The sequence below is a fragment of the Peromyscus maniculatus genome, chromosome 22 (assembly GCF_049852395.1).
Source record: "Peromyscus maniculatus bairdii isolate BWxNUB_F1_BW_parent chromosome 22, HU_Pman_BW_mat_3.1, whole genome shotgun sequence".
In the NCBI taxonomy this organism is placed as follows: Eukaryota; Metazoa; Chordata; class Mammalia; order Rodentia; family Cricetidae; genus Peromyscus; species Peromyscus maniculatus.
Genome location: NC_134873.1, coordinates 3,681,315 through 3,707,088, shown reverse-complemented (window position 1 = coordinate 3,707,088; position 25,774 = coordinate 3,681,315). Strand labels below are relative to the sequence as shown.

Here is a 25,774-nt window from a genome sequence, read left to right as displayed (position 1 = left end):
GTGCCCCGCGGAAGTATCAAGGACCTCTGAGCTGGTCAGAGAACCGTGAGGGAGATGGGGAAGCCGAGGGTTCGCGGAGGCCTGAATGGTGGTGTGCCGTGGGAAGTGAACAGCGTGGGCGCTGCAGCGTGGGCGCCGGGCCCCACCCAAGCTCTCCAGGGCCCAGGGAACGCCCCTGCAGGTGGGAGCGGCCCTGCAGGTGGGAGGCGGACCCCCACCCCCGGGCGGGGTGGCCCTGAACAGACGCGGCTGCAGTACTAGCCTTGGCCACTAGGTGGGGTGCGTGACTCCGCGGGCGCAGCAGGTGCCATGGGGCAGCGGCTCCTCCCGGTCCCACCCCGACCCCGCCTCAGCCCCAGAGCTCTGCAGACCCCTGGGACCTGGTGTCTCTCCCAAACAGGGATTTAAACTCTCATCGGCGGCGCCTGAAAGCTCTCAGCCTCTCGAATCCCCCCCTCGCACCCCTCTCCCTAATTCCAAGAGGGTTTGCGGTGGGTGATCGGCTCGTGCACATTGGGGCGGCGTGGGGGGGGGGGTCCCGAGGCACCTTTGGGCTAGAGCTTGTGGAGTTCCTCCACTCCGTTCAGCTCCTGGGGTCCGTCCCCACCCCCACCCCCTGCTGGCTCCGGAAGGGGGCGGGTGGCGGACGCCCCCAGGAGCCCTGTCACCAAGCTCCCGTTGCTGGGAAACGGGGTGGCGGGTGCGCAGCTGCGCCAGGCGTGGGTGACTTCACGTTGTGCACAGGCTGCTGCAGGCAGCCCCCTCCCAGGGCCTCAGAGGGTCCTAGGCCAGACCCCTGAGTATATCGGCAGGCTCCCTCAGTTTCCCCAGGATGTAGGAGAGCCTTGGGGGCCCAGAGCGATGGGGGTGGGACCTGGGAACCAATCAGACAGACACCAGCGCAGGTTTTTAAAAAAGGGGTTCTTTAATTAAATACAAGGGAGAGCAGCCAGGCGGAATGCAGGAGGGGTGACCCTCCCCAGAAAGAACAAATCCCTTAGGACCCCTGTCCGGCCTGTGCTCAGACACTACCCCTCAATGGTTAGACCCAAGTTCCAGCGGCCAACCAGAACCTGAAGTTGGGGGGGGGGGGAGGGAAGGACACCAGGAAAGCTCTGCTTGCTTATGAAGTTTCCTCCCAAGGTCCTGGGACCCCAAACCTCTCCAGTTTGCAGGAAGGGCAGGGGACCAGCAGGAGCCGGGATGGTGAAAGATACATCCAAAAGACACAAAAGAATGGGGCCCCAACCCCCACCCCACCGACTAAGGCATCTCATTTCTGTGGCCAAAGAGAAGGGGCGGATGGAAGTACCTGGGAGGGCGGCTGGCCTAGGACCCCCCGAGCCAGCTCCAGAAGGGAGGCCTCCCTCCAGGTAGGCTCAGGTAAAGGTGGCGGTCCCCAAAGCCTCCCTCATTGGATGATGGAAGGTTCTGGAACAAATGGGGATGCCAGAACCCTCCTATAGCCAATATGGGACAACTCAACTTTCTCTGGGTCCCCAACTCCTTGGGGGGGTCCCCTAGTTGCCCTTCTAGAAAAGGAACTCCAAGCCACAACAAGAAGAGGACCCTAAGTTAGACTCTTTCGGGAGAGACCTCCCCAAACTACCCCCAGGTTCAGGTGAGACCTCCCCCCAACACTCATACCCCTGAGGATGGCGGCCACACAAGGGGACCCCCCTGAAACAAGGAACTGGAGCCTGAAAAAATAATCTATCCCATCCAAAAAACCCCGAGCCATCCCAGAAGGCCCAGGAGCTGAGCCCCGCTTCCAGGCCTGGAGTCCAAGGCCACCTCCGCACACACGCAGGAGTGTGGAGGACAGGAAGGGCAGGGCCGCGCCCTGTGCCCTAGCCTGATGGCCACACGGGTCCTATAGAAGATTGTCTGAGACGCAATGCCACAGGGGCCAAACTCAGGACCCTAACCCAGCAGGAGGAGGGAGGCGGGGTCCCAGGCACCAGACACCCACTGCCGCTCTCACTTATACACACCCAGATGGGGGAGCCAGGCTCCCCCATGCCAACAGTCAGAGAGGACAATAAATAATGTTTCCCACCTGCCCAGCACCGTACCCCAAAGCGAGTGGTGATGCTCTCTGAGGGGCCTCCACACACCCTGCCTGCACCCCCAACCCTAAGTTCTCTGAAAACTGCAGCGTCTCCTGTATTCCGAGGGCTGGGGGTGTGGGGTGGCCCTTACTGAGGGCAGAACCTGTAGACACCTGAGATTTGAGTACCCATGTTGGGGGGCCAGCCAGGCCGCACCCCCCCCCCATTTCCCTGAACTTCCGCCAATGGCTTTCAGTGGGGTGGGGACAGGCCGGGGCCCACGGGAAGCCCCGGTCACCTATGGCTCTGTGTACCTGTGTCCCAACCTGGAGGAGTGACGAGGAGTTTGAAGGTTAAGACGTGGGACTGTGGCTAGGCTCCATGCCCAAAGCCACCCAGGAGGAAGGCAGAGGTGGCAGACGGGGCATGGACGACCTGCCGACTGCCCCCTGGGGGTCCCTGCAGAGGGGATGGGACAGTTGATCATGGCTATTTACAGACAGAACCCGAGGCCACCTCCCAGAGCCCCTGGTGACCCAAGTCCATTCTCGGTCCCCTCGAGGCTTCCTTGACGTGGGCCGGGACTCCAGGACACGGGCTCTCCAGGGGGCAGACGTGTCCCTCGATGGAAATCCCTGCCGAGGCCTAGCAGGCAGGTCACCGTCGGGGCGGACAGAGCAGGGCTCTACAAGCCGGCGGGAGCTGGGCTGGGGACAGGGCTTGGTGCGGGGCTGCCGGCCAGGCTGCAGGGCAGCGAGCCGCTGGGCGAGGTGCTGCGGGCACCGGGTCGTCGCAGCAGTTCCGGACGGAAGCCGGGGTGGCGCCGGGCGTGCTTGGTCAGGTGGTCGCTGCGGGTGAAGCGCTTGGTGCACAGGGGGCAGGGGAACCGCTTCTCGCCGGTGTGCGTCCGGTGGTGGCGGGCCAGCTCGTCAGAACGGGCGAATTTCTTGTCGCAGCCAGGCCAGTCACAGGCAAAGGGCCGTTCACCTGGACAAAAGACAGAGCGGTCAGTGGGCGGGGAGGGGCTCCCTATAAACCCCACGGCGGCTGCCACACACTTACAGAAGCGGTGGTTCTAATTACCACGGCGAATCGGCAGCGCAGCGGAGGATGGCCTGATTATCTTGCTCCCTGCACCAGAATGGCAGCCGCGGGCCACTGAACCTGGCTTATGTGGTGCCAAGACAGAACTCAGGGCCTTCTGCGTGCTAGGGGAGCACCCTGCCCACTGAGCTACATGCCCAGCCAGACCTTCAGGTCTGTGGAGGCAGGGTCTTGCTCTACGGCCCCAGCTGGCCTAGAACTAACTAAAGGCAACCTGCGTCGGCCACCACATCCATGGCTACCCTGTGCCCACTTCTGCCCACCCTAATAAAAGGTCCTCAGTTGTCCCTGTCCCCAACAGCATCCTTTCTTCCAAATGACCATGGGGCACTGAAGAGAAGCACTTTCCAGGGCCTTAGACACCCGGATATGGAGCAGGCCCTCCCCCATACCTTGGGCCACCTGCAGATTTGAATAACCAGTCCTGGATAGTTTCAACCCGGGGTCCTGAAGCTGGGGTGTAGCACAACGCTCTTGTGCCCTGCAGAGGTAGGAAAGGTCACCCTGCGACCCCAAACTTAGCTTAAATTCAACCACTGGGTGTAGGGGGTTGAGCACAGGGGGGCGTGGTCTGAGGGGGCGGAGCCAGTCAGATGCAGCAGCAGCCTTTGGGCTGGGGTAAGCCACCGCCAGGCAACTTCCTCCACAGACCACGCCCACCACCCCGACCGCTTTAACCGAGCCAGTCCAGAATCCCCATCCAAGCTCTGGGTCCCCTGGAGACACCCACAGCACCAGGCTGTGTGATGATCAGCACGTCCCCAGGCGGGTTTCCAAGGACCAAGAACAGGCGAGCGGACTCACTCAGGACCCCAGCGCCTCGGACCCGGTCTGGCTGGCTCTAGGCTCCAGTTCTGGAGACAGGGCACCCCGGCTGCTCCGGGTACCCCAAAGCCTGGAATTCTGCTGCCCAAGGGTTGGAGGAGTGGTGTGTGTGTGTGCAGAGTGTGGATCTGAAGGCCCTGCGCACTTCTGCTTGTGACAGAGTCCGGAGGAGGCGGGAGGAAGACCTAACCTCTGCGATGTCACAACGGGACTAGGGAGGTCACCTGGTGTGGCCCCAGGCTGACCCACTGGGGAACAGGTACTCGGAAGGACTCATGTCCCTTAGAAAATAGCCAAGGGGCCCTCCAGACAGGACTCATGGAAGCCAGGGAATAAAGTTTAGAGGCGACCAGAAAAGGGAACAGATACCAGGCTAGGCCGGGGTGACCTGGTGTCATCTTGCTTTATAAGCAGCTCAGGGGATCCCAGGAGAGGATTGAGAAAGGGGCGGGAAGTGGGCGGGCCCGGGACTAGGCGGGGCACAGCCAACACCGCCCAGGAAGCAGCCGGAAAACTATCTCCATCCGGCCAAACCACACCCAAGTGCACCCCCCAACATGGGGGCGCAGAGGCCAGGAAACTGCTTCGGGGTGCCCATGTGCCAATTCTGCATGGCATCCAGGCAACTCGAGGCCCCCGGAAGTTGCGACCCTAGGCAGTAAGGGGAGAAGGGGCCAGCGTTTCCTGACGGCTGCCAGCGGCCCCTATCATTTCCAAAGTGTCCCCTGAAGGACCCAAAACACCCGGCCCCAATCAGAATGTTTGTCAGTGGCCCCAGCGCCCCAAAACAGCCCCAGAAGGGACTCGTCCCCCACCCCAGCTCGACCATAGCGCCCGAGGGGGCTCAATCTGAAGGGGAGGGGTGCTTGGTTATAGGGCGAGGTTCCTAGCTTTGCAACAGACCCCGGGTGACAGAACCGTGTCCTGCGTCCGTCCAAGGGGGACATGTAATCCTGTCGCCATTTTGCGGGCAGGGGGAGGGGGTGAGGGAAAAGGGGGCACCCCCCCCTGCATGCAAACAGCTTATTTCCCCTTTCAGGGCCTCCCTGTGCGGCTGGTTCCCGCCTCTCGCCCCTGAGTTCCACTTAGCCAGGAGCAGGTTGCAGTGTTGGGGCCGCCAGCCCGCCGGGAACGCAGCTGCTGCACGTAGCTTGGCGGCGGCGGCGAGCCGGAGACGGCGGCGGCACCAACCGGCCTTGCTCACGTGGTCCTAGCTCCCGCCACGGGGGAGACAGAGGCCCGGGCCAGGGTCGCCCTGCGGAGCGGGGAGCCCGCCAGTCCCCGCCCCGCGCGAGGGGGTTGGGGCGCGCACGCACGTGTGCACACCGGTGGCGCACACTTGCCAAATGCGCGGCCTGGCTGTGCTACAGAGTCACAGTCGACCCACAGGGCTGGGAGCTGGGGCTCCCTGGGGGGAGGCTGCAGGCGAGCGAGTCCCCTACAGCCCGGGCTACCTGACTGCAGCTGGATCAGGTGGGTGGGGAGCACCAGGAAGGGCCCTGGGGGCGTGGCTGTGGACTTGACCCTCTGACTCAGGCGGGGCTGGGGTGAGCTGGGGACAACCCGGGAGCCTAGGTGCTTTGCAGCCTCTAAAACATGGAGGCTGGGACATCCTGTAAACTTGCTGCGGGAGCGAGCGGAACGGCCAGCAGAGGGGGGCCCGAGGGTGCCGTTTTCACCAGGCCAGGCCTCACCCTGCCCGCGTCTGACCTCCTCAGGGAGGGGCCCGGACTGCTGTTTCGGGCTTGCGGGACCTGCCTCCTGGCTGGGAGTCAAGATGAAGGGCTGCCCCCTGGGCACCATCCCTGGGGTGGGCTCCTGACTCTGATGGTGGTCCCTTCCCGGCGCTCAGCTGTGAGCCCAGTTCCCAGCGAGGGCCCTAAAATTCCAGAGCTTGAGTCTGGCATGCAGTGGGTACTTAATGCTTGCCCGTGGGAAAGTCGACAGGCCCGGATGAAGGAGCATGATCCAGGACGGGGTGGGGGGTGAAGGTTTCTGGCTTACTGGGCTCATGAATCTGCCACCTCCCAAAAGAGAGCTATCTTTTGCTCATTCACAGAAAAGAGGGGCAGTGTGCTGGTCAGATACTCTTGGCAGACCTTACCCCAACCTGATTTGGATCCCCGGGAGAACCAACTCTCCAAGCTGCCCTCCGACCTCACACACACATGTACCGTGGCACACACATGCCCTCCGATCTTCACACACACATGTTCCGTGTCCAACCTCACACACACATGTACTGTGGCACACACATGCCCTCCGACCTCACACACACATGTTCCGTGTCCAACCTCACACACACATGTACCGTGGCACACACATGCCCTCCGACCTTCACACACACATGTACCATGGCACAAACATGCCCTCCGACCTTCACACACACATGTACCATGGCACACACATGCCCTCCAACCTTCACACACACATGTTCTGTGGCACACACATGCCCTCTGACCTTCACACACACATGGTCCGTGGCACAAACATGCCCTCCAAACTCACACACACGTTCCGTGTCCAACCTCACACACACATGTACCGTGGCACACACATGCCCTCCAACCTCTCTCTCTCTCTCTCACACACACACACACTCACGTTCCATGGCACACACATGCCCATACACATAAGCACACAGTAAATAAAAAAATCATTAAACCAGGCGGTGGCGGGCACGCCTTTAATCCCAGCCCTCAGGAGACAGAGGCAGGCGGATCTCTGAGTTCAAGACCAGTCTGGGCTAGAGTTCTAGGCTAGTCAAGGATACGGGGGTGAAACTGTCTCAAAAGTTCTCCAATTAAAGAGGGGCAGCATGGTCTGGTACCCCTCCTCCCTCCCAGAGGGCCAGGCTGTGAGTACACCTCTCAGGAGCTGGAGACTGGGGGCCAGCACCCATGGAACTCCCCAGGACAGACACCAGCCCAAAGGGCAGCCAGGCCTCCAACTGGTATCATGTGCCAACTCCCACCCCATCTGGGTCGCTGTTATCAGACGCCTGGGTGGGGTGTGGTTATCACCCCCGGCAATGCAGCCAGCCCAGCTGCTGTGCCCCACAAGGGCTGGGGGAGTGGGTTGGCAGTCCCCAAAGGCCACCTGAACCCCACAGGGCCTGATCCTTCCCCTTTTCTACAGGGCTTCAGCCACACCAAGGAATCTTGCCCCTCTGCCTGCAGGTGGCCAGGCTCCTTCCCATCCCGGGCCTCAGTTTCCCCATCTGTCTCTCCTGGAAAAAGCTTCAGGAAAATTAGAACCATTTCTTGGACTGATCAGAAAGCTAGGGGTGGCCCTGGCCTCCCCTGCCCCACCCTCAACTCCCCTCCCACCCTAATCTCCTCTGTAAAGAGATTTCCCGATGCAGCCAGGCCAGCCTCTGCGACACCCCCACCCTTCACTAGCCCTGAAATCCCAGCCCCAGGGCCAGCCTGCTGGTCCCCTGCAGTGTCCAGGGCCAGCCTGCTGGTCCCCTGCAGCCACACTGCTCCTGGCCCCGCCCAGCCTCACAGGCCTAAGCGAACCTGTCCTTCCCCACCCACCTTCAGACTTCACAGTGAGTGGGGACAGGGACGCCACACAGCCCAGGTAACCACTAATATTTCTTCACCGTACGTTACTGTGTGCAGGACTGTGCGCTCCACGGTGCATGTGGAGGTCAGCGACAAGGGGCACACTCCTTCCCTCCGCGAGGCAGGGACAGTCACGCCCCCCCCCCATTACCCTGGTCTGGACCCTAACGTTTCTCACACCTAAGTAAACAGGATTTCCAGATAATGTAACCAGAGGTGACCCTGAGGCCCTCCAGGAGACACTGGGCAATGTCTGGGGACATGCGTGGCTGTCCCAATTAGGGGGAGCACACATCATGGGAGTGGGTGGAGGCTACCCTGCAGCCCCCAGGGCACCTTACCAGGACAACCTGGTTCCAGAGGGGTGAGACCCCAGGTGAAGTCAAGGCCTCTCCCAGGTCTGGGTTCCATCTCCAGGGAGCAAATCAAGGACCCCCCCACCCCCCAGCCCAGGGAGAGAGCGTGCCAGGGATGGAGGGGCTTGGCGGGCAGAACCGGCAGCCAGCCTCTCCTCCCGCCCCCGCCCCAAGGCTAGCTCTGGCAGTATCCATGGCAACCTCGTCAACATCTCCCACAGCCTCTCAAGTCCTTCCCCACCCCAATCAGGGGCTGGGGCAACTGTGGCCTTCAGGGGTGCCAAGCTCTGCCTCCTGCCTGCAGGTCCTGGGATAGGGGGGTGTCCCGTAATCCCCTCGGTCTCTACACCCCCCAAGGTCAATGGGGTGAACATAATGGGGCCTCAAGGTGGCCCTTTACCTCGCCCCATCTATGCCTAGGAGAACTAAATGGCTCCAGTCCCTAGGCAGGAATGAGCGAGCGGACGGAGACAGGACTCACTCCAAGTCCACAGCCTTAGGCATGGCTCTGCAGGGGACCAGATCTACCCCTGGCCTGCACTAGAGGGAGTCCCACTGACCCGGGCGGAAGTGTACCACCTCCCCCTGCAGTATACAATAGCCAAATCCTCTTCCACAGAAAAGAGGCTGCTGGTTAAGTCAGAGGTGGCTTTTGCTTGTGATCCTAGCCCTTAGGAGAAAGCTGGAACAGGAGGATTACCTCGAGTTTCAAAGCCAGTCTGGGCTAGAGTGAGAACTTGTCTCAAAAAATATCAGGCCTTTAAATTAACGATAATGGTTCCAGGCGTGGTGGCCTTTAATCCCAGCCTTCAGGAGGTAGGGACAGGTGGATCTGTGAATTTGAGGCCAGCCTGGTCTACAAACTGAGTTCTAGGATAGCCAGGGCTACATAGAGATAGACAGGAGTCTATCAAAAAAATCATTTTGCCAGGCGGTGATGGCGCACGCCTTTTAATCCCAGCACTCGGGAGGCAGAGCCAGGCGGATCTCTGTGAGTTCGAGGCCAGCCTGGTCTACAGAGCGAGATCCAGGAAAAGCGCAAAGCTACACAGAGAGACCCTGTCTTGAAAAACCAAAAAATAAAAAATAAATCATTTAAATTAACTATACAGCAGTACTCAAGTCCGTGGTCCCCAGACACCCCAAAAGTGACATTAAGGTGCCTGGATTCATTGTGGCTCTCCTGGTCCCACAAATGGTTATTATAAGGGGAACTTGGGGACATGGTACCATCTCTCATGGTGTGTGATACAGGATTTAGTAAAGGAGGGCATCACACGCTCCCCCACCACAAAGGGCTATCTGTAGTCACCCCTAGTCCCTGGATTTCACCGCTTGGGCCTCAGTTTCTCTGGCAGGCCAAGTCACCCCTCCCTCCCAGCATTGACAGTCTCTTGATGTCCCAGGGGGTAGGGAATGTGCTGGATTCCTCTTTCACAGACCCCGAAACGTCAAGTCCTGGGAACTAGGAAGAATGGAGGGCTGGAAGGTGTGGGCGACCCAGCAGCCCTGACTCAGTAGGCTCCCTTTACTGTATGGGAAACTCACTCGGTGTGAGCCAGGACACCCTGGACTCTAGTTTGTGGCAAGGAGATCTTTCTCAAGTGTCACAAAAACAACAACAACAAAACTACCTTGCTATCTCAGTGCCCCTCAAATGTTCTCTAGAGATAAATGGGTAGCAACAGGGAATGCAGAGCTGCCCGCCCCAAGCTCAGTCCATCTGGGCACCAACACGGGGCAGTCCCTAGACCACAGGGGCTAAGGACAGCGGCTGAGGGACAAGGTGAGAGGAGGCACCATCCATGCCCACCCTCTGGCTTAGCAGACTCCAAAGATGGCGCCTCCACCCCCCTACCTGCCTGAATATGCCTGGGGCCACCCACACAGCTATGGAGGCTGTCCTAGCCCCTCTCCCAGTGTGGCAAGCCAGGGCGCTCTGTTGCCCACGGCACGAGCTGCCCACAGCAGGAGCAGGGCAGCCTGTGTCTTTCATGGAGATGGCAGACCCAAGGCAGTAGGCTAAGGGGTCGGAGGCAGGTCGCCCTATCCCAGGGAGGCTGCAAAGCTGTTGATCACACCACCGCTAAAGGGGTGGATTTTAAACCCCAGTGCACATTCCCGGCTAAAACGGGTAAACCCTTGGAGCGACCAGGACAGGAAGCAGTCGGTACCTGGCAAAAGGTTTCCGCTAGCCTAAATCACGAGGGACTGGACTTCCCAGAAACCCTGGTGTGGCCAAGTCTCACTGCCCACCTTGGACTTTGCGCAGATCCATCTCAGGTGTGTGGAGCGCAAACACGGAGTGGGGTGGGGGCTGCGGTGGGGATTCAATCCCATTGGATTTCAGACTCTAACTCCAGGCCCGGGTCGCGGCCTCCCTCTGCCCCGTTCAAGTCCACAGAATGGAAAGAAAAATATGCGGGACTGCCACCCACCACCACCACCACCACCTCCTGGCCCCGCGCCAGAGACGTCGCCACCCTCCGGAGGGAATCCGCAAGGCTACCCAGGAGGCGGTGACCCGGATCCTCCCACCCTCTTCACAGATAAGGAAACTGAGGCTGGGGGGAGGGCCGAGGAAGAACTGCGGAACCGGATGTTCTGACCACCAAGCGCAAGAGACCATGAGCGCAGAGAAACAGGACGAGAAGACGAAGCGGGACTGAAGGGGCGAGAAGCTGGGGGACGGGATCGCGCGGGGAGGGCCCGCCGTGCCAGACTGGATCCCGAACAGCCTGCCGTCTCCGGAGCTTCGGCCACCAGGGCCGCCCTCCGCGCGCCGCCCGACCGCGTGGTCGCCACGCCCCCCCCGCGCGCCCCACCCACCACGTCCCCGCCTTCCCGGCCGGCGGGGCGGCTGAGGCCCGGGCGCGCCCCCCTCCCCGCCCCCCACGCGCCACGCAGTTTCGGGGTTCCCGGTGAGGTGGGGGAAGGGGGGGTTCCCGAGACCTCTCCAACGCGCCCCCCGCACCCCACGGGGGCTGAAAACGAGGGGCTCACCTGTGTGCGTCCGCAGGTGTGACTTGAGGTGTGAAGACTTGTAATAGGCTTTGGCGCAGCCTGGGAAGGGGCAGCGGTGGCTCTTGGCGGCGCCGGGGGCGCGGCCCGAAGACGGCGACGAGGCGGCCGAGGAGGAGGAGACCGGAGAGGTGCCCCCCGCGGTGCTGGCTGCGGTGGCGGCTCCGGGCCCGCCTCGCAGATCGGCCAAGATGCTGGCGGCCAGCAGGTGGGGCGCAGCGGTGGCGCCTCCCGGCCCCGGAGCGGTGGCTGGCGGTGGCGGTGCCCCAGGGGTCCCCGGCGGCGTGGCCTCGCGGCGCGTGGCGCGCACATCCAGGCCGGCAGTGGGGCCCGCGCCCTCGGGGCCGGGTCGCCCGCGATGCACCACGGCTCCGGAGGAGATGGCCATGAGGACGTCGGCGGCGAAGTAATCCACGCACGCCACGGCCGCCGACATGCCGGGCAAGGACGCGCGGGCGCGGGATCGGCGGCGGGAGAGAAGCGGAGGCGGCGGGAGCTGCGCCCGTCCGGCCGGCGGCGGCTGCTGGAGTGCGGGAGGCGGAGGAGGGGAGGGAGGAGGGGAGGGAGGAGGAGGAGGCCCCGGCGCGCCGCCGCCGCCCGCGCTCGGCCCCGCCCCGCCCCGCCTGACGCGCCCTGACGCACCGGAGTCCGCGGGGGCGGCCGCGGCCCGCCCCTCCCGGAGGACGCCCCCTCGGGGCTCAGTGGCCACGCCCTCCCTCCCACCGCGGTCACGCCCCCTCCTGCCGGGCCCTCGGCCGTCCGGAGAGTCGCGCGCCACCGCGGGTGGGCGGAGCTCCCTCGGCCAGCTGCCCGTCCTCCCCCACTTGCACACCCCCGTGCACCAGCACAGCACCCAGCGTCACCCAGCACCCTGGATCATGCCCTCTCCACGCAAGAACAAGCCAACCAGGGGGAGACCTTGCCCTCGGCCTGGCACGCACTACCCCCACCGGTGCCCTTCCCGGATCGCCACCTCCCCACGCGCTGGGAGTTACGCCCACTCGGCGACACGCCCACACGCCCCACCCCAACCTCGGATGCCCCACCTCCTACCCCAGTGCGCGCCACGCCTCCTTCGGGTGCGCGCTCCATCCCCTCCCGGGCGCGCCCACCACGCCGTGCGGGGTGCGCAGACGCCGCGAGCCCTCCCCTCCCCAACTTGTCCCTCCCCCCACACAAGCCCTGGGGCGCGCCCCTGTCCGCGGTGGGGAGGGGAGAGCTGGGATCCGCACGTGGCCAGGGTGGGGGTGCGGAAACGCGCGTCCCCGCCCCCGGGCCACGTGCGCGACCCTTCCCCCCCTTCCTCGCCCTGACTCCAGGCGGTAACTCGGCAGTCCCCGCTCCCTATCTCCGGGGTCCCCAGTGCCATGCTTGTCTTGGGGACGAACTATTCCGCCGATGAGACTTGGGAACGTAGGGTGCCCTCCACCCCGCCCAGCCCAGTGTGTCTGTAGAGTTCTCTTTGCGCACCGGGGTTGGGAATCACTAAGCCTGTGGATAATCGGAATGGCAGGAATTAGCGGGGCTGCACGGAAAAGGCCTGGCGCGGTCCCCCACTAGGGACGCCGGGCTTCTGGACGTCCCTTTCCTTCCTCGGCTGGCGGCCCTTGAGACTGGGACAGGAAAACATGGAGCGCTTGGGAACTCCCCTGGGTGATTGGGCCAAGTTGTGAAATGAGAGTCCCTGGAAGTCCCAGGCCCCGGGCGCCCGGTGCGCGGAAGTCGGTGACCAGGCTCCCGCCCCTTCCTAAATCCCGCCGGGTTGCGGAGGCCGTGCAGTGGCCCGCGCGGCCGCCAGGGGGCGAAGCACGCCAGCCGACTGCACTGCCAGCCCAAGCTCTTCCTGGTTGTTCCCAGCAGAGGCTAGACCAGTGGTCCCCACCCCGGGTGTCGTCTCTACCTTCCCCACGTGCACCCCCAGCTGCCTTGCTGAGGTCCTGCCTCTCGACCCTCAGGCCGGCCGCTCCTCGCGTTTCCCCAGACCCCACAGGACTTGGGGGTGACACCCTATGTCCCCAACGGCACAAGTTGGGTACTCTGGGGGCCGCGTTCTAACTGGACGGAAGTGGGCCAGCAGGACACACCCATCCTCCGTTCCCAGGCTTGCACTCCAAAAGCCAGAACCATGCGGGCCTCGGCCCAGCGCCTGTGTCTTCGAAGGTGAGGGCGGGCGGCCTCCTTTCTGCGGGAATCTGTTGCCCGCCCTCCGCACCCCTGCACCCGCCCTCCGCGCCCCTGCACACACACCGGAAGAGAGGAGCCATGGGCCGTTCTTTGTTGAGAACTGCTGCCAGGATGGATGGGCAAAAAACAACCCTTGGCTCGTGAGGTCACACCTAACAGCTCTATGGTGATCAGGGTTGTCCGCGCACTTAGCCTGCCCCATCCTTAGACCTCAGTCTGTCCTGAGGACCTAACCCCGTGAGAGGGAACCATCTGAGAGAAATACCTGCGGCGCACGGAGCAGCCCCGCGTGGGTGCTCACATCCTAGCCCCGGCCACCTGCAAGCCAGTTTGACACCATGGAAGCTGCGGCTGACCCATGCAGGACAAGGACGTAAGAACAGTCCCTTGCCTTGCAGATGGTACGGGGCACATGGTTCTGACGCTGAGGATTCTGGGAAACTACCCAGCTTGCTCCCCCAAGGCCTGGCTGGTGAGAGTCACCTTTCTCCTTCTGGGATGGTACCCCTGGGGCTCAGGCACAGGCCCTTGGTAGTACCGTGGGTGAGTTTTATTTCCAGACAGGATCTAGGTGGATGACAGGTCTGAGATACCACGACTACCCAACATTTGGCTCTGTGTATGCAGGTCTTTTTTGAGATGGTGATTCTCTATGTAGCCCTGGCTGTCCTGGAACTCACTGTGTAGACCAGGCTGCCCTCAAACTCACAAGAGATCCACTTGCCTCTGCCTCCCGAGTGCTGGGATTAAGTGTGACCACCACACCGGGGTCCAAAGGTGAACTATTAATAACCCTGTTGAGAGCTCCGAGTTCGTTCTGAGGGACAGGACCGGGGTCCCAGAGGCCTCCCATCTCCCCGAGACTCACAATGTGGCTGTTTTGCCTGAGCCGTGCCCTGGGGAGAGGTAGGACAGAAATACAGACCCACATCATTGTTGCTCCCAAGCCATGTGGCTGAGGAAGGTTGACACCAGATGCTCCAGAGTCACACAGGCACTTGGGCTGTTTCTTAGCGACATGGCTTGCAGCATGTCGGCTTCCAACACACGCTGAAGGCTGGACAAGGCTACATGGGACCATGTTTTTGTTGTGGTTATTTGTTTGTTTTTAATTATCTGGGAATGTGGTGCACACCTTGAGTCCTAGCACTCCCAAGGTGGAGGCAGGAGGATCAGATTATTCTTGGTGATATAGTAAATTCCAGGCCATCCTGTTTAAAACACCAGCACTGAGGCCGGGCGGTGGTGGCGCACACCTTTAATCCCACCACTCAGAAGCTAGAGACAGGTGGATCTCTGTGAATTCAAGGCCAGCCTGGGCTACAGATTGAATTCTAGGACAGTCCAGGCTACACAGAGGAACCTTGTCTCGAAAAAAAAAACAATAAAATAAATCCCAGCACCGAGAAAAGAAAAACCAAAACAAAAAGTCCGACTGAATCACAGTGTGCTGGGCAACCATGGACACCAGTATGCACTGTGGGCCCCACAGCCAGAGGTAGGCGGCATGCCCAACATGTCCTTGTCCCCACGTATATCCTGTAAGGGAGATAACTGTGTCCGAGGTCTATCCCAGGTCCAAAGACACGATGTGTTCAGGGGAAATCTGAACCCCAAGTCTCTGGCCTTCCTTACCCTCACATGGGTCCAGCTGCTGTACCCACCGAGAGCCCTCAAGGTGCCGAGGGGAAGGACCTCGTCCCTGTCTGGTGGGGACATCTGAGGCCGCCTTGGGTGCCGTAATATGCCGGACCACTAGGTCCCTTGGCTGGAGGTACGTTGGCATGGGTAGGGGACATGAGGTGACCGCGGCCTTGCGGCCACGTGTTGGACTGGGAAAGGCCACCAGACTAGGGTGTGGGACAGTGTGGCTGGGAAATTCACAAAATGGAGAGCTAAAGTTGGCCCTGCTCCCAGGTGGGAGGGCCGCCTGGCCACAAGCCATCTCAAAGGTGGCGGTGGAGGGGGCAGCTTCCTGGAGCTGATAAGGGCCTCTGGGGACGGGGTGTGTGTGAAAGGGAGCCCAGGGTACAGAGGGAATCACAGACAACCCAGGCGCTGGAGCCGCTGTCCAGTCCGAGGTCCCGGGCTCCCCAATGGCTGCGACGCTCTGCATCCTGTGGGAAATGGGCAGGCAGAGAAAACACACCGGGCTCCCACACCAGGGCCCTGTGCCTGCTGCCGACAGAGGCACAGGGTTCACACCAAACCAGGGTGAATAGGGCACCAGTTTGGGAGCCACAAACACGCGTTCCATATCAGAGCATCCAGCAGGAAGAGCCAAAGGGAGGTTAGATGACTTCATCCTGTATTTAAGGTAACAGTTTCATCATAATTTTATCTGTGAATACAAGTGATTTGCATTCATTTCTGGTTTGCTTTTGCTGCCCCTCACTGGGGATCCTAGGCGGGGCTCCACCCTGACCACGCCCCCAGCCCTCACTGGGGATTCTAGGCGGGGCTCCACCTGACCACGCCCCCAGCCCCTCACTGGGGGATTCTGGGCGGGACTGCACCCTGATCACGCCCCCAGCCCCTCACTGGGGGATTCTGGGCGGGGCTCCACCCTGACCACGCCCACAACACTCCAAAGATTGGCAGGATGAAAGGAGCTCCTTTGATGTCTATGAGAAAGAAGAATGCCCGAGGATGGGTGGAGACGGGACCCGGGAGAGCATGGAGTAGTGTGAGGAGTAACAGTGTCAAGGAGCCCTTAGTCTGCAGTGGACACAATGAGATGGGGAAGAGGTATAGAAGCTCCGATGAGCTGTGTAGGCAGGCTGGGCAGGTGGATAACGATGAGGCCAACCTGGTCTACACAGCCACTTCCAGGCTAGCTAGGGCTACACAGGAAGATCTTGTCAGAAAACAAAACAAAAACGGCTGATCAGTGGTTCCAGGAACTTGCTGTTCTTTCCAGAGGATCTGAGTTCAGATCCCGGACCCCGGTGGCTCATGACCAGCTGTAACTCTGGCTGCACAGGACCTGACTCTTGCAGCTTCAGGCTCCTGTTCACACATGGCATTCGCTCACGCAGCCACACACATAAAGTAGGAAATCTTTTTTAAAGTTTAACCTGCGTAAAACAGGAAACTATCCCAATTGTAGAATAAAATATGAAGTATTTTATGCACTTGCAAGTTCAGATAATTTTTCTTTATATGTCTGACTTGCAAGATAAAGCAGGGTGGTGGCACATGATTTTAACCCCAGCACTCGGGAGGCAGAGGCAGGCGGATCTCTGTGAGTTCGAAGCCAGCCTGGTCTACAGAACGAGATCCAGGACAGTCAGGGTCACAGAGAGAAACCCTGTCTCAATAAAACAAAAAACAAAAGCAAGATAAATTACCAGCCAGGTTGGCGGCACACATCTGTTATCCCAGCACTTGGGAAATAGAGGATCAGGAATTTATGGCCATCCTGGGAAACACAGTAAGTTTGAGATTCTCTCAAAATGAGTGAGGAGACTCCCTCAAAATGCCAAAATGAAATTTAAAAAATACAGATTTAATACTACCACAAAGTCACTGGGGCATGGTGGCACACACCTTTAATCTCTGAGTCCTCAGGCAGAAGCAGGTGGATCTCTGAGTTCCCAAAGAGATCCTGTCTCAGAAAACAGCCAAAAAGGGGGGGGGGGTTTACCCTGGGGGTCTGGCATGTTAAGAGTTTGTTTCCTAGCACCCATGTGGGTCAGCTCACAGCCACCTGTAACTCCAGGGGACTGGAGACCCTCCTCATGCCTCCCTGGACCTGCACTCTGGTGGTCCACAGACTGCCTACAGGCCATGCACCACACACTTAAGTGATCCTTATTATTTGTATGTATCTGTGAGCAGTGTGTGCAGCTCAGGGCCCTGAGGCATTGGATGCCCTGGAGTGCTCTTAACCACTGAGCCATCTCTCCAGCCCCCCGATTTCCCTGATGTATGAAATGCTTTAGCAAACACAACCAACTGTGCAGAAAGAGGCCATGAAATACGGACTATTTAAATACACATCTTTATATTAAACGTACACTCATCCAACCTTTAAATGACTAATGTTGACAGAGATGGCTCTTACAGAACCGCGGACGTGGGCACTAGAAAGCTGGCTGTAGAGATCAGCCAGACGGCTCAGTGAGAAGACACTTGCCCCCATGCCTGGTCACCTGACTTCAGGTCTAAAACTCCACATAGTGAGAGACCCGATGCCTGGCAGCTGACCTCTGACCTACACACATGCTGTGACAAGTGTACCCCCCACACAAATGTGGGGTTCTTTTGTTGTTTCAGACAGGGTTTCGCTCTGTAGCCTTGGCTGTCCTAGAACTCAATTTGTAGCCCAGGCTGGCCTCGAACTCAGGGATCTGCCTGCCTCTGCCTCTCAAGTGCTGGGATTAAAGGCGCGCACAGCCAAGTCCCAGCCTGGCTGGATTTTGTGTGTTGAAATTGGCTGTGGCTCATCAGGTCTGTCATTCTAGCAGCAGGGAGATTAAGGTCATGGGACTGTCTCAAGTTGGAGGCCAGCCTAGGCTACATAGCAAGTTTCAGTCCCAGGCTCAAAACAAAGGACCCTGTCTCAAAAAAAAAAAAAAAATTTAAAAAGGGGGAGGGAGGTGGGCAGTGGTGGCACACCCCTTTACCCCAGCACTCAGGAGGCAGAGGCAGGAGGATCTCTGTGAGTTCGAGGCCAGCCTGGTCTACATAGTGAGATCCAGGACAGCTGAGGCTGCACAGAGAAACCCTGTCTCACAAAAAAAAAAAAAAAACAAAACACAAAAAAAGGGGTGGGGGGCTGTGATGAGGAGGTGGAGTTCTCGTCTGGCATGCCCTATGCCCCAAGCCCCATAGAAACCGAATGTGGCAGGCCTCAGGGTCAGTTCAGGATCACAGCGAGCTACAGAACAAGGCCCTGACTCACAAAGTAAAAAGGGGGTTGGTCCACAGCTCGGCAGGCAGAGTGCTCCCCACACACAGGGAGCACCTGGTTCCATCCCCAGCACCCAGGAGACTTTGTGGCCAGCAATCGCTGGGCTTGAGGAGAGGGTCTCACTCTGTACCCTAAGTTACCCTCGATATTTGTGGCAATCCTCCTGCCTCAGGCTCCTGATTCCAGGCTAGGAAGGAGGCTTATCCTTCCTTCCTGTGTCCTGGCGTGTGCAGCTGCTCTTCTTCCTCGCTGGGTCACAGGAGACTCAGCCCTGGGACAGCCTGGGTTCTGCAGGTCAGCATTTCAGAGGGGTGGATGGGGAGGCGCAGCCACACGTCTCTGCAGCAGGTGGTGGAGAGGGTGGGCAGTCGCAGTAGGGCCAAGCAGTCGGACTGCAGACAGGGCTCTAGTGAGGGCGCATTGTGCAGTCAGTGCAAAGGTCCTGAGGCCCCACTGGAGTGGGGCACAGTGTCGGGACGCTTCGATTTGGTGATGCTGCCGAGGGCCATGGACTTGGGGGGCTGGACTCCAGCTCAGCGTTAGCAGATGGAGGCCTCTGGAGTCAAAACCAGTGTGTCACTTCTGACACTGCCTCTAAACGCCCGCCCACTCTTAAGGGAGCTTGCAGCCGCAGGAGGCAGTTCAGAGTGCTGACCTCCCTGCAGACAGGCCCTTCCTCACCCTGGGGAGCCTATGGCTAGAAGAGACGTGACTCAGCTCTGCAGAGCACACACCACCCTGCCGAGGGCTGTCCTGCACTCCTGGGGAGACCTCAGCTCCCGCGGGCACAGCATGTGGCCTGGCCCGGACTCTGGGGTCCACTGTACCTGTCATGCCCACATCTGGAGTGGGGATGGGGAATCCTGCAGAGCCAAGGCGCAGGCCTGGTCAGGAGGACCTGAGGTCTTCCTCACAGCCCCGTACCTGGCTGGTCTTAGTGACCTCCCAGCCCCAGGAAGACACACTGGAGCCATGAAGAAGCCAGGGCAATCCTAAAATCTTAAACCTTTAATTAGTTTCCCTCTTTCCTTCTCTTTGCTTCCACAAGGAGAGGAGGGGCCTCCATCACCTGCACATGGCTCGTGGCCGTGGGGTGCCGGGCAGGGTCCTGGGCGCCGGGTCACATGCAGCCCCGGCAGGAGGCCCGAGTGCTGCCGAGGTCCCTGCAGCTTGGCTAGGTGCGTTGGCTGGGCAGCTCCTGGGAGATGAAGCGGCGCAGGCGCTCCAGGTACTGACTGTACAGCTCAATGTCGTTGTGCCCGGCGCCCTCCACCCACAGCGGCTCCACGGCCTTCGGGCAGCGCTCATACAGTGCCAGCCCGTGTGAGAAGTCGATCACCTCGTCCTCCGTGCCATGGATGATGAGCACCGGTGACGTGATCTTCGACACCTTCTCGATGCTGAGGGAGAAGATGGTCAGGCCGTCCCCCGCTGCCCCAGGCCCCTCCCCCAAGCCCCTCCCCCAGGCTCACTTAGGGAAAGCGTCGAAGCAGTAGGTCTTCTTGGTGTCAGGGAAGGCCACCCGCATGCCCGAGGTGAGAGGCGAGTGCAGGACCACGGCAGCGCACTCATAGCGTGACGCCAGGTCCACCGTGGGCACCGTGCCGATGCTCTGGCCGTACAGGATGATGCTGTCCGGGCTGATGCCGTACCTGACCGACGACAGCAGGAGGGGTCAACAGGCCCCGAGATGGCAGCTCCCGCGCCCTGCCCAGCCGCAGCCCCCTGGTTTTCCCCCAGTCCCTCTGACAGGGCCTGAGTGAGGCAGGCTGGGGACCTAAGAGTCCAGACCCAAAGTTCTGGTCCCTCCCGACCCCAGAGAGGGAAGGCAAGCCGTCTCTTCCCAGCGCTGCCTCCCCACAAGCTTGGGTCCTGGGAATTTAGGAAACTGTGTCCACGGTTGGCTCGGCCCAGTTTAGGGTCCCCTGAGTCCCTCCTGCCCAATTAGAAGCTTGCACCACACAGGCAGTGTGGCTGCGCAGGTCCTGGGAGCCAGCGCATTCCCGGCTTCCCCTGCGGCCCCTCCCACCCCAGCAGATCACTGTGGCCACTTAGCCCGGCAAACAGGCCTAGTGCCACCCTGCCAGAGTTCCCACCTGTCACAGGCCTGCGGGACCCTCCCCTGACCCCAGGCAGGAGCTGACCGCCCAGGGGCAGCCTGCATGGCTCCTGTGCTAACCCAGACCCACCCGCTCGGCCTGCTCGGCACTACCCACAGCTCAGGCCTAAGCTCCTCCCGTTATGGGGGGCCCCTTCACAAGGGTCCTCCCACCTCCCCTGAGGCTTAGCTATGGAGTTGGGCAAGGTCTCCCAGGTCAGTGCCTTAGCGGGACAAATGGACAGAGCTGGGACACAGGGCAGTGACTCTCCGGCGGCTGGACAGTGGGAACAGGGGGGGCAAGCTCAGGGTGCAGGCACCCGGGGCACGGGGACCCAGCCCAGTGACAGCTGGCACATCTCCGGGGTAACCAGGATCCCCCACGCTGTCAGCGTCCCGGCACCACACGGGACCCAAATGACAAGGTTGGGGGCCTCCAGAACTAGAGATGGCTGGCCTCTTCTATCCCCCTGCACGGGCCCTGCTCTATGAGGGAGTGAAAGGAGCCCTCGTGAGGTGGGGTGAGGTTGGGAGGACCAGGATGCAGGGTGTGATAGAGCAGCCTCGAGACTAAAGGTCTGGGGTGCAGGCTGGCGGTCCAGACTGCTGACTGCAGCATCACCTGGGCACCCTCCCATCACCTTGCCAGCCCCACCGCCACCTGCCCCAGAGCGAGTTACGCTAATGACGGAGTCTTAGGGTCCCCTAGGCCTTGGGAGGCCAGGTCCCTCAACAGCCATCTCCCAGACATCTCTGGCTGTCCTCTGCTCACCCCCAGACCAAGTGAAGGAACCTCCCTCTTCCTGTGGACATCACCAGCTTTCTTCTGGGCCACAGGTGCCTATTCCCTCTGGCCCCACCTGGCACTGACGACACCCCCACACCCTGCTCACCTGGTGCGAAGGGCCTGCCAGGCTGCATCAATGTCAGCATAGAGGTTCTTCTCCGAGGGCCGGCCAGAGCTGATCCCGTAGCCAGAGTAGTCATAGGAAAAGATGTTGCAGCCGATGCGCGTGCCCAGGCCGACATAGAAGCTGCACATCTGGCCCAGGTCCACTGCATTGCCATGCGAAAAGAGAACTGTGTACCTGGTGGTCGGGCAAAAGGGCACGGACAGAGGCTGAGCACCCAGGCTCATCTCCGCAGACACACACGGGACAGCCCAGCTCCACTGCAGGCTCCCGGAGCGGGAGGCAGGATGGGGGGGGGGGGGTTCCAAGGCTAGTTTGTCTGCAGCCCCTGGGTGTGGTTGGCCAGCAGGCCCCGGGCTGCCCATCTACAGGGGGCATCAGGACCCTACAGAGGGACCTACAAGAGTCCAATCTTGACGGACACAAACCCAGCGCAGGAGGCCGATGGCCAAGGCCGACGGCCCTCTCCGTGGTAGCATGTACACCCCACGGGAACCGCACCGACAAAGAGCCTGCTCCCCAAGCGCATGCTCTATTGCTGGGGGACGGAGGACCGGGCCCCATCCCTGGCCACCAGCAAACGCTTAGGGTCCATTCTGTTTCCAGTTGGCCAAAGGCCAACCCGGACAGGCCTGTAACAAAACAACGGCCTGCGCCAGGTCGAGGCCACGCACCTGCGCAGCCCTGCCCAAGCGGCTTCCTGGGGCACCTGCCTGGCTCGCCCTTTGGACTCCAGACTCCTCCACCCGGGAAGCCGTCACCCTCTTCCTTACCCTCTGGTGAGGACCTGAAAGCAAGGCCCTGAGAGCAGCAGAGGCTCCTGTTGACAGGAGGGGCCAGGCTGGAAGGCAGTAGTGCGGCGCCCCCGCACCCCCCCCCCCCTGCAGCGGGCCCCGCGGATGGGCAGGCGGACGGCTCACCTGGCCCCGGGCACGCAGCGCACATACATGCAGGCGATGCGGTTGGCGCGCGCGCTCTTGGTCAGGAAGACCTCGATGGTGTCCAGCTCGCGCTGGCCGTACTGGAAGTCAGCGCGCTCCGTCAGGTGGATCTTCCAGCGCCCAGGGGTGGCCGCTGAGGTGCGCAGGGGTCCCGAGGGGGCAGCACCGGCCCCTCCGGGCCCCGGCTCGGGTTCGGGTACCAGCGAGTAGGTGGGCTCGGGAGGCAGGAAGGCGAGCTTGGCGGCGATGCGGCCCGGGCAGGGCGGGCAGCAGAAGAGGCAGCAGAGCTCGCTCACCGACAGGCCGTTCATGGCGGGCACCGGGCCCGCGCCGGGCCAGGGGAGGGGCGGGGGTGCTCCGAGACGCGGGCAGCGGGCGGCCAGGCTCGCGGGCCGCACACCTCAGTCCCGTTAGGAGGCCGCGGCCCGGCCCCATCGCGGTCCACGGCGAGCCCCCGGGAGCCTCGCAGCCACAGGTCTCCATGCCGAACAGTGAGACAGCCTGCGGGGACACCGACATGTGGGTTCCCTCCAGAAAGCGCGCCAGGCAGAGGAGGGCGAGTCCCCACACCCACGGTCTACCCTGTTCCTCGCCGGGGCCTCGGCCACCCAGCACCCCAGGCCTGTGCCCAGACCTCTGCCTGCCCAGCAGTGCCGCACACCCTCCAGAACAGGTGACAGAGGCGGCGGCCCAGGTCTGGAGCTGAGGAGACCCAAAGGCTCCCAAGCTCCGACGCAGGGGGAGGAGGAGGGGAGCCTGGGGCCTGGGAGCCTAGAGACGGAGCCCAGGGGAGGAAACAGACACAAAGGCCAGGAACAGCGACAGGATGCATCTCAGAGGCAGGGCCCATTGGCTGGGACGACGGTTTGTCCCTGCGCTTGGCCAGGCGGTCTCCCTGGGGTCAGGGTCTCCCTGGGGTCAGGGTGGAATCACCCAGCCTCCTGGTCTTGGTTCTGTGCACGACAAATGTGGAAACTGCCTGCCTCAGAGGCCGCAGACTGCACGCAGGAGCGAGTTAAGGGGACAGGGCCCGACTCCAGTGGAAACTCAGACGCTCCATTCTGCAGGACACCCTGAAACGCACTCAACTGACACAAAGCCACTCCCTGTGGGCAGGGCTGCCCAATGATCAGACACAGAGATCTTTCCAGAAAAGCCTGCCACTGACCAGGCCCGCCATCTCTCACGGCCTGGGAGGAAGCGGGAGACGTCGCAGCTCAACTTTAACAGGATATCCACGCATTCTTGGGTTTTAGGTCACAGCGTCTGAATCCACAGGACAGAGGGACATGTAGACAGAGGGACATGCAGTACCAGGCAGCTGTGGACCCACAGGCGCATGCATCTCTGCTCCCTGTGGACCTGAGGTGTGCGGCCCGGGGCTGGGTAAAGCGATGTCCAGTCCATGACAATTAGGGAGCACACTGAGAGAAAAGACATGACCTCCAGAGCAGGGACAAAGAAAGTGTCAGGAAGTCACCAGCTCCCGCCAGGCTGTGATGGCGCACACCTTTAATCCCAGTGCCAGGACGGCAGAGGCAGGCCAATCTCTGAGTTCTAAGCCAGCCTGGCCTACAGAATTGCAGGACAGCCAGAACTACAGAGAAACCCAGTCTTGAAAAACAAAAACAAAAAAAGAAGTCCCCAGCTGGCAGGTGGCAATTCTCAGATGCAGGTGAACCTGCCTCTAAGAGACACCAGGCCTTGCCTGTAACCAGGAGCACTTCCAGCTGAGTGATTAGAGACCAGGGAGACACCAGAGCCACATCTGGAACCCAGAGCACTCCTAGTGTGGAGTGGGTGGGGATTAGGGACTCTGTCCAGGACCCCAAGCAGCCGAGAACATCCCTATCAGGGAATGACCTGGCCCCAAATACCCACAAGGTCAATGTTTATAGACATCATCTTTACAGTTCTGGCCTCACCCTAAAACACCCCTCGGTGATGGGGAGCGTGGAGGGACCTGCAGTCCAGGGACAAAGAAGCCCTGACCATGCTAGGGAAGAACAAGGTGAAACAAGGTCCTACTACCAAGGCCAGGAGAGTGGCTGCTACCACTGACTCTTCTTTCCAGTCTCCTCTCGTGATCCCTAGGCCTGAAGGTTCCGCCTGTCAGCCCTGCACCTTTCCCTACCGCACTCTCGTCTCCTTGCCTGGGTCACATCTCGGTCACCATCATCCGTGGCCAGGCTGTTCCTCCCAGCTACTCTGACACCTTCTACAGCACACACCCATCGAGTGACCTCCCTCTGAGGGGTGCCCTCCTCCTCCTCCCTAGGCACAGCTTCTCAGGGTGCAACCTCTGGGTCTCATCTTGCAGTACACTTTCTAAACAAGTCAGACACGCACCCCCTGAGTCCTGCACATGGTGAGGACCCCACATACTCCTGCTTCTACAGTGAACCAGATTTCCACCCTGCACCAAGGATCTCCATGGGGGCAGGGCCAGGAAGACCAGTAAGCACCGACAACCATGTGCTGAGCAGCGAGATAGAAAATGAGGAAGTTGTAGGAGAAAGAAATCAGCCTCCAACATCTGCCAGTGTAATAAGGGAGGGAGGGGACAGACAGCATGTGGGACCTCACTCACAGATGGCTGCCATGGGTAGAGCAAGCCAAGATACTTCACTCACTGCCACTCAAAGACCCAAGTGTTGTGATCACAAACCTAAAACCAGGCCTTGGTGTTACAAGGAGCCAGGAAGGGCTCTAGGGCGACCTACATATGCCTGCCTGCACTGGCATGCCCCAGCCAGCCAGCCCGTCGGGGTAGGAGGCACCCCCCCCCCAAGCAGCCAAGCTGAAGGGTGCAGACAGTGTAGACAGGCTGGGGGAGATGTCTCAGCAGCGGGTAAGGCGCCTGCCACCAAGTCTGAAGATCCGAGCCGGATCGTGGGGACCCACAGAGCAGGAGAGGACGGACTGCAGAAAGCTGTCCTCTGGCCTCTGCGTGGGCGCACACATGTCAAAGAGGAAAGAGCCGAGAGACAGACCGGGAGAGGTTCCCAAAACCTGCAAGGGCTCCCGGGGGGAGCCGGGCTGGCTCAGGCTGCACGCTCGGGCTCTGTCCCCGGGTGAGGACCTCACCGTGGGGGTGACGGGGACCATGGCGGAGTCCTGGGCTACACCAGGAAGCCTGATGTGGGACCCAGGGGCAGGACGACACCAGACACGGGACAGAGGTGGCCGGCGAGCGTCACCAGGGAGGCGGAGGTGGCGGGGGACGGCAGGCCCGGGCGGGGGCGCGGGCCGCGCTGCCGTCCCCGGAGGGCGCGGAGGTGTCTGGGGCGCCGGGCCCGGCCCGCCTCGGCCCCGCTCCGCACACCGCCGCCGCGCGCGCGCCCCCGCCCGCACTCACCGCCGCCCGCGTCCGCCGGCCCCGGGGCCGCACTCCATGGCTCCCGGCCGCCCGCCCGTGCGTCCGTCGGTGCGTCCGTCGGGACCGCGGCCGGGCCTCCTGCGCCGCCACCACCGCCGCTCCGCCGCGGGCGGAAGTGAGCCGCGTTCTAACGCCGCCCCGGAAGTGATCCGCGGGGAATGCGCAAGCGAGGAGGTCCCGAGTGTGTGTGGGGGCGGGGCAAAGCGACAGCGAAGCGGATTGGCTGGATGGTTGTGGGCGGTGCGTGTGCTGGAGGCGGGGCCACCGGGGCTGGAGGAGCCGGATGTGAGGGCTTGAAGCCTGATGGAAAAGGCGGGGCCTGAGGCGGTGGGCGGGGCTTGTCTGGGGGCGGGGCCACAGGCGTCGAGGGCGTGGGCTGGGCAGCGTTCCAGGTGAAGAGATACGGGGCACTCAGAGGGC

General features: G+C 61.3%; 2 protein-coding genes across 2 annotated transcripts; both read right to left on the bottom strand.

Annotated features, from left to right (window-relative positions):
- Positions 1-902: 902 nt before the first annotated feature.
- On the bottom strand, positions 903-11,473 carry Klf16 (KLF transcription factor 16). Its single transcript, XM_076558867.1, has 2 exons — positions 10,909-11,473; positions 903-3,038 (listed from the first exon to the last, which is right to left on the bottom strand). Exons 1-2 carry the CDS (start codon positions 11,360-11,362, stop codon positions 2,737-2,739), a joined length of 756 nt encoding a protein of 251 aa, XP_076414982.1. The 5' UTR covers positions 11,363-11,473; the 3' UTR covers positions 903-2,736.
- Positions 11,474-19,018: 7,545 nt separating this feature from the next.
- Abhd17a (abhydrolase domain containing 17A, depalmitoylase) lies at positions 19,019-25,489 on the bottom strand. The gene is made up of 5 exons (XM_076558866.1): positions 25,334-25,489; positions 21,955-22,476; positions 21,017-21,211; positions 19,498-19,677; positions 19,019-19,425 (listed from the first exon to the last, which is right to left on the bottom strand). Exons 2-5 carry the CDS (start codon positions 22,284-22,286, stop codon positions 19,200-19,202), a joined length of 933 nt encoding a protein of 310 aa, XP_076414981.1. The 5' UTR covers positions 22,287-22,476; positions 25,334-25,489; the 3' UTR covers positions 19,019-19,199.
- Positions 25,490-25,774: the final 285 nt, after the last annotated feature.

Coding starts and splice junctions, on each gene's coding strand:
- Klf16 (XM_076558867.1), bottom strand. CDS start 11,362: ATGTCGGCGGCCGTGGCGTGCGTGGATTACTTCGCCGCCGACGTCCTC. Junction 3,039..10,908: donor ACACCTGCGGACGCACACAG/GTGAGCCCCTCG, acceptor TCTTTTGTCCAG/GTGAACGGCCCTTTGCCTGT.
- Abhd17a (XM_076558866.1), bottom strand. CDS start 22,286: ATGAACGGCCTGTCGGTGAGCGAGCTCTGCTGCCTCTTCTGCTGCCCG. Junction 21,212..21,954: donor CGCTGCGTGCCCGGGGCCAG/GTGAGCCGTCCG, acceptor CCCGACCACCAG/GTACACAGTTCTCTTTTCGC. Junction 19,678..21,016: donor TGGCAGGCCCTTCGCACCAG/GTGAGCAGGGTG, acceptor GTCGTCGGTCAG/GTACGGCATCAGCCCGGACA.